This window comes from Orycteropus afer, unplaced genomic scaffold (genome assembly GCF_000298275.1).
Source record: "Orycteropus afer afer isolate SDZICR_OR568_19922 unplaced genomic scaffold, OryAfe1.0 scaffold00075, whole genome shotgun sequence".
Lineage (NCBI taxonomy): Eukaryota > Metazoa > Chordata > Mammalia > Tubulidentata > Orycteropodidae > Orycteropus > Orycteropus afer.
In genome coordinates, this window is record NW_006921662.1 from 8,114,070 (window position 1) to 8,126,380 (window position 12,311).

A 12,311-nucleotide genomic window follows, 5' to 3' on the forward strand; every position below is an offset into this window, starting at 1 on the left:
CCAGGGGTAGGAGGGAGGGAGAAGTGAAAACTTTTGTTGGTGGGGCATTGAGTTTATGCTAATGGTGGTGGAATATTTTGGAAAAGAACAGCAATAATGGTGGCACAACATGAGAGATGTCATCAATGTTCTTGAACTGTAAATGGGGAAGTTGTTATATTGGTAAATGTCTGGTTGTGTATGTTTTTACCACAGCAAAAATTAAAAAATAAAAAGAAGAAGAAGAAATAAGATAGATAAGTGGCAGGAAGGCAGAGGTAGGAGGGTCTGGTCTTTCTTAAGACCACTTGAGTAGTTTCTTATTTCTCTAAGAATAAAATTCAAACCCCAAACAGAGGTCTAGAAAGGCCTGCATGTTCCTACACTGTGCAATATGGTGGTCACTAGCTACATGTGGCTATTAAGTGAGCACCTGAAAGGTGGCTAGTTGTCTGAGGAAGTTAATGTTTTATTTCATTTCATTTTAATTGATTTAAATAGCCAGTACATATTTGGAACTATTGCATCATTGCAGACAGTTGTATAGGACAGCAGACTGCTTGCTCTGTACCCATCTCTGCTTGTGCCCACCTCCCCTCTCTGCCTACACTGCTGCCACATTAGTCTTTCAGTTCCAAAGGAACTTAGTCTTCATGCTCCCCAATACCCCTGTATGGAACATCTTCTCTCCCTCCTGAGATGGGCAGCAACTTCTCATGCTTCAGGTCTCAGCTGAACCCTGACCCCTTGACCACCATGGCTAAAGTCCCCTTCTGTCTTCCCTGTTAGTCTCTGTCATGGCATTTCATAAAATCTTGATTGATTTTATTAATTTACTTACAAGTTATTCCTTGTCCATCCCACTAGGATGTAAACCCCAGGAAAAAAAGCACCCAAACCTGTCTTTTGGTATCATTGTGTCCCCAGGGACTGCCATGGTGTCTAGCTCATTCAGGTGCTTAATACACATTTAAGCAACAGAAAGAGGATTTCCTAAGCAGAACGAAAGGCATATAGCAAAGGCAAGGAGGCAAGAATCCATCAGCTTGGGGCTAGTGAGGTGAGGACTGGGAGGAAATAAAATGATGAGGAAGAAAACACAGGGTTTATTTAGAGAATGGAATCCCTGGATGGTTCAATGGTTAACATACTTGGCTGCTAATTGAAAGGCTAGAGGCACCCAGAGGTGCCTTGAAAGAAAGAGCTGGTGAACTACTTTCAAAAAATCAGCCATTGGATACACAGTTCTATTCTGACACACGAGGTCCCTATAAGTCAGAGTCAAGTCAAAGGTTGTTTGTTGTAGTTAGTAATTGGGGAGGAGGTATTGTGGCTCATGAGGGAAGCTTACTAGGTTCCTAAGGTAAGCAGACACTAAGGAGTCTGCTATCTGACCAAAGGAACTCAGCTAGAAAAGACTGGACAATGGGGAAGCTGCCCCATGCCAGCTGTCCAGGCAGTCCAAAGGGGCCTAAAAGAGGGGTCAGTTGCAGACTGCTGGATACAGTGGAGCCATCCTATCAGGGGAAGTTACTTCTTCCCTGGTCCTCAGTTCTTTGATGGTGTCTGTGACAGTTTTGGTAGAGGTGATCGCTACCAAACTTTGGTAGAGGTTTGGTAGAGGGTTAGAAATGGAGCAAGGCAAAGCTTTAGCTCAGTCACTCTCAGAGACAGCAGGAGCCCCAGGAGGCCACTCAGCCTTCACTTGGGCTAGTCCTCCCACCAGCTCAGCCTTCCCCTCCTCCTGTCATCTCTAGAAGGGAGCTTTGTAAGGGCAGAAACTCTGTGTTCTTCACCACTGTACCCTCAGTGCCTAAAGCGGGATCTGAGTAGATGCTCCATAAATACTTGTTGAATAAGTGAATCCCTGTCCCATTCTGTAGTGAACATTGAGGTCACGGAATGTTTTACTTTCATAAAGACTAGGAGTCATGATTGACTGAGAGTTGAAATCTGGGTCACACAATACTGTAGGGAAGACAGCAAAGAGAATTAGAAGTTCATTTATATTCATTCATTCCACTGACTTTGAGGACAAGCATTTACTCATCTTGTTTCAGAATTGAGTCAAAATTAATTTCTCTCAGGAAGCTTTCTACAACCTGCAAACTCAAATTAACCCATACCCATTAGAATCTTTTCATCATCTAAGCATAAGTTCTGACAGTCTCCTGAAAGCATGCCATTTCAGAGCTCAACTCATGTGACATGCCTAGTTGACATCTATCCTTCACTTTATGAATGTTACTCTCTCCTCTGGCCTGTTGCTGAGTCAGGGCCCCACATGGGGTGGGGTTCAGGCAGGCAGAGGAGAGAAGTGAGGGAAATAACTCTGGCCTCCAGGCTCAAAACGACACACTTGAGCTCCTAAAGCAATTCTTCCAGAATGAATACACCTCCCTCGCCTTGGTCAAAAATGTGTGTCATGACTGCCCCTTTCTTTCCTTCTCCCAAGTCAGAAGTTAGGATTTGGTTCAAACCTAGGATTCACCACTGACATAACCTTTCTGAGTGTGTTTCCTCATTTGCAAAATGGAGGTAATAATGCATCCTTGTGGGGTTGTTGGAGGATGAGATGAAATAATGTATGCTACAGACAGCAATGGCTCAACAGGTGGTCAGGACTCCCTCTGTCTACTTCCAGACTTCCTTTCCTTTGATGTTGGGAGTAGAGAAGACAAAGAAGAAGCAAAGAAAATACTGTCCAGAGAACCTGGTTCAAGATTCTCCTGCTCTAAAACCCTCACAATTGATATCAGAATTATAGACTATTAGGGCTAGAGGCCACCACCCATCTGTCAGTTTGTCCTGCTATGGTGGCTTGCATGTTGCTGTGATACTACCAGCTACCATTGGTATTTCAAATACCAGCAGAGTCACCCATGGTGGCCAAGCTTCAGAGGAGCTTCCAGTCTAAGACAGAATAGGAAAAAAGGCCTGGATATCTACTCTGAAACTTAGCCTTAGGGATCACATGAATATTGTCCAATATAGTGCTGAAGAAGGAACTTTGGTGACGTAGTGCCTAAGGCATTTGACTGCTAACCAGAAGGCCAGTGGTTCAAACCCACCAGCCACTCTGAGGAAGGAAGACTGGGCAATCTACTTCCATAAAGATTTACCACTTCGGGGGGTCACTATGAGTCAGAATTGACTCAATGGCAGTGAGTTTGGTTTTTTGGTTTTTACAGGGCTGAAGATGATCCCTGTGTGTTGGCAGGTACTACATAACTGTAACCGTGGATGAACAATCATGAAGATGACAGGGTCAGGCAGTGCTTCCTTATGTCGTACGTGGCATCACCATAAATTGAAATTGACTTGATAGCAATAACAACAACAGCAACAAGGCTAGAGTGGACTTTGAGAATCATTGAGTCTATACCCTCAGTTTATAGATTTGATGCAGGGAGGCTTAGGGAGGAATTTGTCTAGGATCATGAAGTTAGTTAGCAGCCCAACTGGAAGTGAAGCCCTGCTGGCTTGACTTACATGCCATGTGAGAAATGGATGCTACTAAAAGATTGATCCATGGAAGGGTCTGGAGCCCACTGCTTGGCTACAGGGACATCTCTGGGGAGAAAGCCTGGAACTTCCACTAAGATCCTAGGCTCTGCAGCCAGGCTGCTTGTGGTTGGCCCTTGGTCTGCCACTTACCAGCTGGGTGACCTCACTGTGCCTCAATTTCCTCATCTGAAAAAGAGGGATGATGGAGAGAGAGTACTCACCTGATAGGGTCATTCTGAGAGTTTGAATGATGTGGTAGGTATGTTTGTGTTTCAACTTGGCTGGGCCTGGTTGAGTGGCTGGGCAGCTGGTAGTAGTTATTTCCCATGATGAGACTGGCAATCAACTCCATGGTGGGATCTACCACAAGCAGCTGAGTAGCTGCCTTTGGGATGTGGTCTGCTTCCTGTATATAAGGAAAAGCTTTTGGAATGGTCTCTAGCCTATGGCACACTTGGACCCTGCATATAGCCGTGTCATTGCTCAGCAGCCTGCTATTGCCAACCTGGGGACTTGGAATGGACTTAAGTTAATGGCCTGCCATGTGGTTTGGTAACATCGGGACTGTGCCTTTTTACTTGTCAACCTTGGGGCTCAACCTCAGCAGCCAGCAGCTGTCTGAGTCAAGAAACGCCTCTAGCTCCAGTGGGCCAGGAGCAGGAGGCAGAGCTGGACTCCAGGGTTGAGAGGCTTTCACCCAGCCCCTAGAGCCTGGCACTTTGCACTTGGACTTAAAGCCTCCGAATTGTAAAAATAAATTCCTGTTTGTTAAGGTCATCCAATTCGTGGTATATTTCTTGTCAGAGCAGTACTAGGTAAACAGAACAAATGAGATGACCATGTAAAGGGTCCAGACTAATGGCTGTCACATTGTAAGAGCACAGGAATGTTGGTGATTGCTAACAGCATATTAAAATAATATCAATGTCAAAATCTGAACTTCACACCTGGAAACAATTTAAAGATAATCAGTTCCTGCTTCCTTGGATTTGCCTTGTAAAGCAATATGGTCTCTTCCAGTTACCACCTTTAGGGCCCTTGTACATCCTAGAAGGTAACAAAATCATCATTATTTAAAGACCTAATTGACATTTATTGTAGCTAACTTTTAGATAGGCCAAATACGATATAATTGAGTTATATTTTTATGTGCTGTTGTGCATACTTTATAGTGTATTAGTACTTTACTTTATAGTACATATAGTACTTTACATAATTGGTGTGTACTGTATTTTAATGCCCATTTTATAGGATATTTATAAGGGAGGCCAGACAATGTGGTAAAAAGAGCACTGGACTCGGAGTCCCCAGGTCTGGTTAAAATGGAGGCTTTACCACTTATTTACTGGGTGATGATGAGCCAGCCACCTCCTCTCCTCAGCAGTAAAATGCAGAGGCTGGGCTGGATAATGTCCAAGGTTCTGTCCAGCCCTGACAGTCCATGGCTGGAAGCAGAATCTTAACATTTTAAAAGATGAGAGCAGCTTCAAGGTGCTGAGCCTTTGAATTTATGACCTATCAGTGGTCACATTTGATGCTGTGTTCTTAGGAACATGACCCTTAATTATAAAACTGTTTCTGTTGGAAACTCTGATCTGCTTTACAACAATCTGCTCTGCATTTGGGTACCAGGAATGTACTGTGAGGAAAGAGCTTGGGGCTCCCTGGAGTTATCTCCCACTTCTCATATCCATCCTGTGGTCTCAGATCACACTCAGGCCTCACAGTCTTCTTGATCCTTCTTTAACATATAATTCCTAACGAGGGTAGATTTCTGACTAGAAAGGCAAACTAAAATGAGGCATGTGGACTGTAACTGGCAACTACACATGATAGTAGAAGTGATGTTGTTGGGTATCATGGCAACACCCTATGACAGAGAGAACTGCCCCATAGGGGTTTCTTGGCTATAATCTTCATGGAAGTAGATCATCAGGTCTTTTCTCCCACAGAGTGGCTAGGTGGGTTTGAACTGCCAGCCTTCTAGGTAGCAGCCGAGTGCTTAACCACTTACACCACTGGGTAGCTGACAGCATAACACAGCTGGAGGAGATGAAAACAAGAATCTGACCAGACTGCACCAGTCCACAGTTGATAATGGATGTCCAGAGTGAGAACCTGAGTCATCAAGAAGTTTGTAAAGTATGTTTAGTATCTTTTGCTTAAGGAGGCAAAACAAGTTATGATACCTTTTAGAAAAATTTCCATTAAAATAGCTTTAAAAATACTCATCTCCTGTTACATACCAAATTTATTGATGTGGGCTACCTCAAGGCTTGAGAAGGATGCTACCTACAAGAATGAAGTATAATTGCATACGTATCCACAAAGATATTGTGTGCATAAGAGAATGCACTTGGTACTGGCAAAAACAGTTCAGTGCTCAATTACTAGCCAAAAGGTTGGTGGTTCAAACCCACCCAGGGGTATCTCCGAAGACAGAGCTGGCAATCTGTTCCCAAAACATCACAATCTTGTAAACGTGTGGAGCAGTTCTACTCTGCATACATGGGGCTGCCATGAGTAAGAATGAAATCAATGGCAACTAACAACAACAACAGTCCCAGAGTAAGATATCCACAGTGGGGTAGTTTTATGGACAAGGCACTCTTCTAGTTCTTCAGTAAGGATACAGGTAGAATTCAAGGCAAACTTAATATGCCTTAAATTAGCTATAAATTTTTCTTTCCATTCATTCAAAAACATTTTTTTTTTTTTTTAAGGGACCTAAGACTCAACTGCTAGCATGGTGTTATTTCCGGTCAAACCTACATGTGATATGTACCACTTTGTAGTTTTGTATCCCAAGTCTGTAGTTCTTGGTGTGGGCTTCCCATCTCATTCCCTTCAGATTGGAGGTTGCCTTAGAGAAGAATGAGTTCTCTCCAAAAGATTGGACACTCTCCTTTGGGCAAGGGCTGTGCTGCTACCATCAGTTTGGGAGCCTCCGCCAATAGAGCTGGTTTCAGCCAAGACTTCAGTATGAGAGGTGGTGGGCTCATCAAGACAGATTCCTTTTCCCTAAGGAGCGATCGCCTTCCCTTCCTGAGCTGAGCGTACACTTTCTCCGTGAGCGGGCAGGAACGGGACAGAGGGGCGTCTCCCCGGGACTTCATCGTCTGCGAAGTTTCCTGCCCAATCCTGGGAAGACCGAAGGGAGATAAAGGAAGAGCGGAGGGAGACTGACTGTCCCACACGCAGGACGCGTAGCCCTGCCCCTAAGAGCGCTGGTTCCCGCAGCAGCAGTGCCCTGCAGCTTCGCGTCTGAGCTGCGGCGGCGCGCATCCGAGTGAAGTGGGTGGTGCAGGGCAGGGGTGGTATATCCAGTCTGACGGAGGGCGGGCCTCGCCAGTGCCAGGAGAGGGACGAGCTAGGGTGGAGGCACCAGGAGCAGCTGCCGGGAGCCCTCGCACAGACCACTCATTCTATGGCCATAGGGAGCCGCTGAGAGCGAGAAGAGCACGCTCCGCCTGCCCGCCGCGCCGGCTGCACCGCACCTCCCGCGCCTCTCTGTTCCTCCAGGCCCGGCCCGCGCGTACTTCCCACCAACATGAACCACTCGCCGCTCAAGACCGCCTTGGCGTACGAATGCTTCCAGGACCAGGACAACTCCACATTGGCTTTGCCGTCGGACCAAAAGATGAAGACGGGCACGTCGGGCAGGCAGCGCGTGCAGGAGCAAGTGATGATGACCGTCAAGCGGCAGAAGTCCAAGACTTCTCAGTCGTCCACCCTGAGCCACTCCAACCGAGGTAAAGCCCAGGCGCCCGCGTGGTCCGGGCGTCCCTTCCAGCGTACCTGCGCGCGCGGGAATCATGCGGCGCGTGCGCGCGCCCGGGGGCTGCAGGTGGCAGAGGGAACACCGGCCCAAGCAGGGAAGTGCGGGCAACGATACCCTGGCGGGTTCAGACTTAGCGGAGCGCGTCCAGGACTGGCTTGCCCGCTCCACGGGCTCAGCGTGGCGCCACTGGGCGCCGGGTGGGTGGCTCTTCAGCGCGCCAGAGACTGAGGGTGCCCCGCAGGGTCATTCTTCAGGGTCTGGACGACTTTCTTTCCCCGAGGGCTGCTCAGGGGAAGGAAGGGGGATCAGTCCTGCGTCCTATCCAGCTTCCGGCCCCAGCGCTGTTGGAGGTTGTGAGACTCTCTCTGCTCCCCTTCTCCGGACTTCGCGTTCTCTCGGGCCTCAGGCGGAATTCCAGACCCGGTGGGCACCGTGCTTGGCAGTGTGGCTTGGGAAGATTCACTGAGGCTGGAGTGCGGGCTTAGAACAGGCGCTTTGGGACGAGGAGGGGTAGGGAGCTGGTACAACCCTTTGTAGTTCCAAGGCACATCAGTGGGAGCCTTATTTTGGAAGAGGCAGGAGAGTTGTTCGAAGGTCAAGCAGGGCAAGTGTACTCCCTGACAGTGGGAAAAGGCATGTGGATGGATCCCTTCCTTCCCGCCTCGCTAATACAGAAACCCTCTTCCCCACGGATTTCCCTTATCCTACCCAACATATGCAGGAACAAGCATCTTAGGCAGAGAGTAGGGAATGTGGGTAGTAAGGGTGGGAATCCCATTGGGCCCAGGGTTCCAATTGGGGTGCCAGGCCTCAGTCCCCTGGAATTGCAGCTTCTGTGGATACCAAGGTCCCCAGACTGAGAGTGGCTGGGAGGAAGGGATAGGAAGCTCAAAACTAGAAGAGAAAGGTGCAGACCTGCGGGCATTTGCGGGAAATTTTTTGACCAGACACTATAATGCCAAGAGTTCTCAGTGCCAATAACACGGAAATTAGCAAACCTTTGGTTTTTCCTTTATTTTAGTTTTTTGTTATTATTTTTATTTCATTCTGCTGAATTTAGTACATGCTAATAAGGACTCTGAAGACTGCTAAGTGTTGTTTTTAGTTGCTGTCAAGTGTATTCCAACTCATGGCCACTCCATGTGTGCACAGTAGTACAGGTCAACTAAGATTTTTTTATTGAGCAAGTCTCTTATGAGAGTTGGCGGTAGCAGAGTGGTAGAGGAAAGAGACTCCTAAAGGCTGCTGAGTGTGCACCCTTTGTCCTGCTGGGCTCCTGGCTGTTCTCAAACCAGATTTCCACCTGAGGTCATACAGCTCCCGAGCATTTGCCGCCTTCCCTTTTATGTTGTGCCTTTGGTAGCAGCTTACAAGCCTTTTTTTTGGAAATTGATTTCATGTAACAAGTGCCCCATTTCTGGCTATAACCCAGAACACAGGTCAAACTAACCTACTCTCTTCCCTGAACAAGCCTTACCTGTCCCCTTTCCACTCCTACTCTATCCCTAGCCTGAACTCCTATCTCACAGCTCCAGAAAAGTCTCCAACTGGCTTTAGATGCCCCAAGCAACCCTCCCTATTCCTACCCATTGGGATATTGACTAAGCATCTGTCCATATGGGGTGCTCTGTTTCTGGCCTTGCTGTCTGTGGGTCACATCTATCTGATGGAATCTCCTTAGTCCTCTTTTTGCTCCTGTATCCCCAGAGTCAGGAGCTCTGGTAGGATAGTGCCTAAGGCACTTGACTGCCAACCAGAAGGCTGTCGGTTCAAACCACCAGCCACTCCTCGGAAGGAAGATGGGGCAATCTACTTCCGTAATGATACTGCCTCGGAAACCCAAGGAGGGGTCACTCTGAGTCAGTCCAACTCCACAGCACGTCCAACTCCACAGCACGTAACAACAACAACAATCCCCAGAATAACCCAGGGGCCTTCAACAAGATGAGGGTTGCCTATGATGGCCAATGCATACCTCTCCAGAAACTTGGAACTCTCTAAGAATTTTCCCTGTAGGCACTTACCTGCTACCTTCAGCTTCTGGGGAACTTTCCAAAGGGGGCCAGTTTCCCCAGGGCATCTTAACTGGGAGGGGTGGTTTGGCCGCTTGGAGCTGGTGTTTCTGGTTTGTCTGGCTTTGTTTTCATCAGATTTCCCATCCCTTCCATCAGAACCGCCCAGGCATTCCCTGTTTGGCTCCATGGCTGCCTTTGCTCCCCTTGCTCTCTCTTTCTCATGTTAGTTTCCATCCATTGGGCCTTCTCTCACTCCTAGGAGGGATGAGTTGGGGACTGTGGAAGGACCATACCCCAGGCTATTTCCCTTCCGCCCTGATCCCAAAGAGTGAAGAGCCAGTATCTCTGGAGTCTTTGAACTCTCAACCCCACCAGCCTGTACTTAAGAGCTTCTGTGCTAAAGATGACAAGCCCCACCCCACAGGCTGCCTGGGAGAGTGTCCATTGCTCCTCTACTCTGTGAAGGACAGTCAGGGCAGTTCCCTTAGGAACAGGTCCCTCCTACCCCTGATGATAGCACTGTCTTTTCCTCAGAGCCCTCCCCAACAGGGTTCTGTTCTGTCAGGTCAGTGAGGGAAAATTGAGCCACGAAGGGCCAGGAGAAGAAGCCTGGCACCAAATGCCCATTTCACACATGCCCTCCCTAAAATGTAGCAGATCAGACAGACTCTTGGCCCTGGTCAGGCAGCCCTGTTGGAAGAAGGGGTCTTTCTCTGGACTGTGCAGGAAGAGGCTTCTCTCAACCTGTCTGTCCATCTTGAGCTTGCTGACCTGGCCCCTAAGTATTATTTCCCATGACTTCAGAGTGTCCCTGTGCACATTAGGGTGTCTGGCATGGTTTCCTTCCCAAGGGAAGTTAGACTGTGTGTGAAGCAAGAAGAAAATGAGGGAGACTTGGCTGCTCAGCAAAGATCCTTGCTGGGGAAACGACCTCCCTGAGGCTGGGAAAGTCCCTCTGGGGTTGATAACTAACTTCCCTACATGGGAGTAGAGTCCTGGCACACTGGTTATCCAGCCCAACAGGAAAACCTTCCCTATGTTCAGGGTCTTTATAACTTCCCTTGGTTTCTATTCCTCAAGCTTACCCCAAATCTCCTTTGTTCCAACCCCAAACACCCCCTGCCACCACCATGAACACACGTCACACACATAGTTAAACAAGCTCCGTTTGTTGTATTACTTCTCATTGCAGAGAAATCTAAACACTCTTGTGCCATTTGCCTAATTTGTGTCTCACTGCCTGCTTAGACATCTGTGATGTCTTCCTTGTCTTTCCTTCCCAGAAGTAACATTTTTGATCTAAAATGGCCAAACTTATATTTTTTTCTAGTCTGAGGAGTTGGGGTGGGGCTGATGTTGGGCTTGGGGAGGTGCCTGTCCCCTTCCACTGTTCCTTCGTCCATTCCTCCTGCGGGGCAGGCTTGTGCTAGCTCCGCAGAGTAGCAGGGCGAAGGCTCCTGCCTGAGGATCCCCATCCTTCGCTACCTCTTTTGTATTTGTGTTTGGCTGTGTCTCAGCATGAACCTCTGCCTGAGTGAGTTGTCTGTCCTGACCACAGAGAGTGAGCAAACATCACTTCTCAATTTGTTTTCTCTGGACCAAGTTATGAAGGGAGATGGTAAACACTGTTTGTGCTTTAGCTCTGTTCCAACAGCAACTAATTGGACTCCAAATGAACCAATTTTTGTTTCTTTACAATGTATGTTGGCTTGAAGTTGGGGCTTTAAGCAGAATATCTGTTGGCCTGTTACAACACATGCAAAAATGCTGAGTATCCTAGGATATTTCATAGCAAATGCTGTTTCTCTGGATCCTACTCCTTTGCTAAGCTCATTGGCAGAGATTGAAAACAGATAATAAGATAAATTACTCTCCCCACACACCAAATTGTCAATATCAATAAGCCAATTGTTTTACGTTTGAAAATCTGGGAAGCACTTCTTCCATGGGGGTGGCAGCTTAGAAGGTGTGTGATGTCTGAACAAAATAAAATGGAAGAATGTTAGATATCCTGATGTGAAATTCTTCACGTGCATATACTACACATGCACACACATGCACACATGTGCATGCATGCACATACACACACACATGTACAGAACAGAAATCCCAAAACAAATTGGGCTGCTCTGGCCTGCACAGTTTCTTCTCCCTCACCAGCACTCTTGACTCCTTGCACACACATCACCTTGCAGCTTGTGCTGTGGCCTAGCATTAGGAGACTGGAGCTCTAGTCTGAGTCTGCCACTAATTGGTGTGAGATCTTGAGCAATTTGCTGCCTCTCTCTGGCTTTCTGCAACTATAAGAAGTTGAGTTAGATCATTTCTGAAGTGCTTTGCCATGTTAACACTCCTGGAGAATAAATGATATAAGTCCCTGTCTCTACAAACTATTTGCCCAAACCTCACAGCTCACCTACCTGCAACTGTCCCGCAAAAGGTTTCTCCCCTCAAGGGATATCACTCCATCTTTTCTCTCTTGTAAACATGCTAATATTTAAAAAAAAAAAAAAAAAAATCAACAACCAAAAAACAACAACAACAACACCTTTCTAATTCACTGTTCTCAAACTTGGCTACACATTGGAATAACCTGAGAACTTTTAAAAATGCTAATTCCTAATTCCTGGGTCCCCTGCCCCCCTCCCCGAGATTCTAATTTAATTAGTATGGGATGGAGGACTATCTGAGCATCAAGACTTTTGAAAAAGCTCTTCAGGCGATTCTGATGTTTAGTGAAGTTTGAGAAGCACTGCTCTAGTCCCCATTCCTCACTCACACATAGATCCACCTTGGAGATCACACTCACATACTGACATGTTTCTCTCCCTCTCTCTCTCTTACACACGCACACACACACACACACACACACACACATCTAGTGCAGTAGTTGCTGGTGGCTGTGTTTCGCTGTGGACCCCTGCCCAGGTGACTGAGCTTTGTTCAGGCCTGCACTAACCCACCACCTGCCTCCCTGTGCCAATCCTGTCCCCACAAGATGCTTGTTCCCATCCCTACCCAATCCTTAG

The 12,311-nt window shown here is 47.3% G+C and overlaps 1 protein-coding gene across 1 annotated transcript in view; it reads left to right on the plus strand.

Annotated features, from left to right (window-relative positions):
• Positions 1–7,036: 7,036 nt before the first annotated feature.
• PKP1 (plakophilin 1) overlaps positions 7,037–12,311 on the plus strand; it is a 50,256-nt gene continuing 44,981 nt past the window's right edge. Inside the window, exon 1 of the mRNA XM_007941108.2 lies at positions 7,037–7,238. Coding sequence (XP_007939299.1) covers positions 7,037–7,238 — 202 coding nt within the window. The remainder of the gene's footprint in view (positions 7,239–12,311) is intronic.